The sequence below is a fragment of the Phaethon aethereus genome, assembly GCF_964289735.1.
Source record: "Phaethon aethereus genome assembly, chromosome: 15".
Taxonomy (NCBI): Eukaryota; Metazoa; Chordata; class Aves; order Phaethontiformes; family Phaethontidae; genus Phaethon; species Phaethon aethereus.
The window spans coordinates 10,538,636-10,543,548 of record NC_138591.1 but is presented as its reverse complement, the minus strand read 5'-3'; the positions used below and the strand labels follow the sequence as shown (position 1 = coordinate 10,543,548).

General features: G+C 46.2%; 1 protein-coding gene across 1 annotated transcript in view; it reads left to right on the top strand.

Moving 5' to 3' along the window:
• Positions 1 to 593: 593 nt before the first annotated feature.
• The window catches only part of LOC309410526 (BOS complex subunit NOMO1), a gene marked incomplete at its 5' end in the record, with an annotated part of 28,180 nt that continues 23,860 nt past the window's right edge, over positions 594 to 4,913 (top strand). Inside the window, 7 exons of the mRNA XM_082006939.1 lie at positions 594 to 725; positions 1,108 to 1,197; positions 2,342 to 2,387; positions 2,786 to 2,886; positions 3,001 to 3,107; positions 3,288 to 3,360; positions 3,906 to 4,058. Of these exons, the coding sequence (XP_081863065.1) occupies positions 594 to 725; positions 1,108 to 1,197; positions 2,342 to 2,387; positions 2,786 to 2,886; positions 3,001 to 3,107; positions 3,288 to 3,360; positions 3,906 to 4,058 (702 nt within the window). The remainder of the gene's footprint in view (positions 726 to 1,107; positions 1,198 to 2,341; positions 2,388 to 2,785; positions 2,887 to 3,000; positions 3,108 to 3,287; positions 3,361 to 3,905; positions 4,059 to 4,913) is intronic.

Here is a 4,913-nt window from a genome sequence, read left to right as displayed (position 1 = left end):
TGCGCCCCCGGACGGGGCGGGCGGCGCGGCGTGGCTCGGAGCGGGCGGGGGCGGCCCGCCTGTGGCCCTGGACCCTCCGCTCGGTGCCCCGGGGCGCGCCTCGACGCCGGCGGGACCGACGTTTCCCCACTGGGCAGCGGCCGAGAGCCCCGCTGCCGCCGCCGGGCGTGTGGGGAACTGGCGGGAGCCCCGGGCAGCCCCGTCCTGGCTGCGGGCAGCGGGCAAAGTCCGTCCGGGAGCTCCTCGGGGACACCTCTGGGTTGGTGCAGCCCGGCGGCAGCAGCGCGCCGAGGCGGAGCCCCCCGGCAGCGGGATGGGGCAGGGGCCGGGCCCGGGCCCTCCCGCGCCTCTCCGTCGCCTCAGCCCCGGCGGGCAGGCGGGTAGCCAGCGGGGCGTCGTGACGCCTCGCCGGGGGCAGGGGCGCCTTGAACGGCTCGGGGCGATCCCCGAGGCGGGCTGCGCAGCGCGCTGTGGGGAGCTGGCGGCCCAGGCCGCCGAGCCGGTAGGGGGCAGCACCCGCCGGCCCGGCCCTGCCCGTCTCGGCTCTTCCGGCAGCGCGGCGGGCGGCGCTGAGTCAGGGCGGCGGCGGCGGGATGCGGGCCGGGGCGGTGGCCGCGCTGCTTTGCCGGCTTTGCTGCGCCCTGGCGCGGGGCTCCGAGGACATCGTGGTGGGCTGCGGCGGCTTCGTCAAGTCCGACGTGGAGATCAACTACTCCCTGATAGAGGTGGGCGCCGCCGCCGCGGCTGGCGGAAGGCACCTGGCGGTCCGCTCACCCTGTCCGCTGTCCGGCTGCAGGGGCTGGGCCCGGGGGCCTGGCTGCGCGGCGTGACCGCAGCCCGCGTGCCCTGGCCGCCGCTTGAGGTGACCGTGGTTGCGGTCGAAGCGGGGTTCTTCTCCAGGCGTTTTCTTCCGAGCCCGGGACTGAACTCGGTGCCGGCAGTGCCCGGCAGATTGTAGTCTTCTTGCAATAAACCTTCTCCCTGTTACCACCCCCTGGGGACACGCAGGTGCTGCTGTCTGAAGGCACTTGGTTAGAGAATGTCTGCTTGCAGCTCTGCTCACGTCTTTTAAAATGTCTCTTTGTCTTTTTTGTTTGTTTCTTTTAGATTAAGTTATATACAAAACACGGTACTCTGAAATACCAGACAGATTGCGCTCCAAATAATGGGTATTTCATGATTCCACTCTATGATAAGGTAAGGAACTGAAATACCAGTGCTGTCTCCTATATGCTGGAGGCAGGAGCTGCTAGCAGGTTAAATGTCAGAACAGTGCCCACCCGTGAAACATTTGAATTGGGCATAATTTAGTTTGTTTTGGACCAAACTTTCAGCTGTTTCTTTTTGTAATGCAGCTATTTTATTTCTCAGTGCTATGTATTATCACCAGAAAAGCCAGGTAACTTCAGCAGCAGTGTTGTGTTTGCGCCATTTCTCTCTATAACTGCGGCATTGGGAGGTTCGTATAGAGTACAGATAGTGCTTGCAGTTATCTACAGATATAAATGAAAAATCTGTATGAGAATATGTTTTGATATGAATGAATTTGAAATAACTTGAATATCTAATTGCAGATGTTAAAAATGTCTTAAGAAGATAATGATACAGGAAGCTCAGAATGTCTCAGAAGTTTGGTGTCTATTTAGACTGGAAAAATGTTTACATTCAAATTAAATACAAGCTGCCCTCAGGTGGTCTCTTTTAAAGAGCTGGCTAACTTAGGGATCAGAAATAAATCCGTCCCTTCCAAACTTAAGAATGTAAGATGCTTTCTGATCTCAGTGATTTCATTCTTAGGTCTTTGAACCTTTCCATGGATGAACTTAAGAACATATGTGGCAGAACATATGTGGTGCCCACTGATTTAAAGAGAATCTCTGTGTAGATTAATACTCTTTTGATGCAGAGCTTTTAATAGGATTGAAATTTTGTTATCCCATGTCTGGGCAAAATGTATGAGTAGGATCTCCTAGTGGAAATACTGAAGGCTGATGTAGAGCACATCTGTTGGGGCAGGCAGAGATAGGTTTGAGCACTTTCTAACACTGAGCTGCTTGAACATGAGCCAGGTTTGGTCTGGAAGTGATATAAACATGATGATACTTAATTTTTGCGCTTAGCTGGCTGTATGTGAGCCCAGCATCCGAGCCTGTCTGGGTAGATGTTGCTGCTTCTTTGAACAGAACATCTTAGATAGGAGGAAAGGAGAATGGGACACTTGAATCTTGTGTTACGCTCTGCAGCATGATGCTTGTGTTCTGACTTTTTAAATATTTTTTTCGTCCTTTAGCTAAATGGAATTTAGAACAGTGAAGACAGTTATTGCTTTTTTTATTTTTAGGGGGATTTCATTCTTAAAATTGAGCCTCCCCTAGGATGGAGTTTTGGTAAGTGCTCATATGTCTTCTTACAATAGGACACTGTATCTGCAATGTGGGACTTAACTAACTTGCAGTTGGCAGAGAAGAGATAAGCCTTGCTGTATGGTTTTAATAACTAAAATGTACTTACTGTACCAGAGGAAAATAAAGGTAGACACTGTCAAAGTAACCCATGAACGGATTTGAAGGTTTTGACAGAAATGGCTGCAATGGGAAGGGGGAAAGTGGATTTTCAGCGTCAGGATTTGTGAGTGCTTTGACTTTGCTGAGGCAAGACTTCCAAAACAACACTTGTGTGCTTGAGTTAGTGCATTTCTGTGATACTTTTGTAAAGCTAAAGTAGAATTGCTTCATAATTGCTCTCTCGCTAACTACCATGCTGTTTCATTGCTCTTCCTTTCCAGAACCAACCAGTGTAGACATCCATGTGGATGGCATTAATGACATTTGCACAAAGGGAGGAGATATTAACTTTGTGTTCACAGGGTTTTCTGTGAACGGAAAGGTTAGACTTTATTTATTCCATCTTATGCTAATTCTGTCTTCATAAAAACATTCTACTTCAGCTCTGCAAGTTATTTTTATCCGTTTATACTCTGGTTTCTCTTAATTTTGATAGGTTCTCAGCAATGGTCAGACATTAGGTCCTGCTGGAGTCCAGGTTGTACTGAGAAATCCCGGCAGTGACATAAACATACAAGCAACTATTACACAACCTGGAGGAAAGTGAGTATGGGTGGTGCATACTGTTCTTTTAGACAAGATTGTTTCAATTCTGCCATATCGACTGGAATTACAGTAGTTCTGAAATATTTTTTTAAATGTATATAGAGTCTGAATTGTTTTTCTGTAAATAAATGTTTATGACTATTTCTGAAGAGATGTAACCCCTTACTTGCCTTACAGGTTTGCTTTCTTTAAAGTGCTTCCTGGCGAATATGAAATCTTTGCATCTCATCCTACCTGGATGTTGAAAGAGGTTAGAGCCTACAAAAGTTCTGGTTTACCTGTTTAGTGTGGGTGGATCTGCTAGACCTCATCTTGATCAACTAGTGTGAGGATGGGTTTTTGTGAATGAACAAGGTTAATGGAGTTTTCATAAATGTAATTTCGGTAATCAAGAAACTGCCTCGTGCAGGCCCAGTTTGGAGATACTGGAGCCAGTCAGGAAATGACTGGAAAATGACCTCTTGCTTTTGGTCGTCTAATCCTATGCGTTATGCAGGAGCTTGAATATTATAGCAGATGCTCTAATCCTTACGTCTCAGAGTGCTTGCTTTCGGAGAAGCTCTGAGATCCTGACTAATTCCTAAATCAGTGAAACAGGAAAACTGCTTTGCAAAGTATCTTTGCATTAGTGTCTTTGTGTTATAATAGCCTGTGGACCGTCTTTGAGTACTGCTGCTGTGGCCTCTTTTTCTGTTATGTATATTCTGAATGTACAGCTTCCAATTGTTATTTAGGTGCTGTAAATGAGATCTAATGCCTACTTTTGATGAAAACGTATGTGTTTCTGTATTTCAGTCAAACACAGTGGTACGGGTGACGAGTTCTAACGCTTACGCTGCTAGCCCTCTGATTGTTGCCGGCTACAATGTTTCTGGGTCAGTAAGGAGTGATGGAGAACCAATGAAAGGGGTCATGTTTCTCCTTTTCTCTTCTTCAGTCACTAAAGAGGTAATGGTATAACAGTACCTTTTCAGTATGAGTATGGACATAAATAAGCAGCTAAATAGCTTCTATATTCGTATTGCCCTGTTATTCATTTCCATCCTTCATTGAGCTTGGCTTATAGAAAACATAAACTGTACAACCCCTCAAGATGTATTTTTTGTTTGGGTTTTTTTTTTTTTTTCCCAACAAAGCCCTTGTCATACAACATTTGTGTACATGCTGAGTTTTCACATGACCTCCATGGAATTAGTCAGATGTGTAACAAAATAGCTATCTGTTTAAATTTTGGCAAAGTTGAGGCTTAAAAACTACATATTTTTCACACACGAGAAAAAAAATTCTTTTAATTTCAACTCTTCTGAACTCTTCATTATTGTTTTCAAACAATCAGGTTCCTCAACAATCAGTATGTTCAGGAACATAGTAGACTAAGACCTGAACTGAAGCAAGCAACAAGTGCAAAATATAATATGGTTCACAGCATGTTATTGATCTGTATATTCCCTGTGGATCAGCAGAGTTAAGGGCTACAATTTTAAGACAATATTCTTCAGTTACACCTTTTCACATGTTAAGTGTTGATTAGTAAATATGTTCCCTCACGAGGATGACACTCCTCCATGGTGAAAGACCAGCTTCTGGCACAAGACACAAGATGTTGCCAGACAAACACTGAAATTCCCTGTATAGTAGCTCTAATTTGTCTTCAGCATGAGGTCTTAATTGCTGTTTGCCCTCTTCTTGTGAAGACAAAGTTCAGCAGCTTCTATTGCCACCTTAAAAGTATGTCATGAAATGAGTGTGAAATACTTGGTCGTGTACTGTGATTTGTTATGTAGAGTAGAGCTCTGTTCTGTA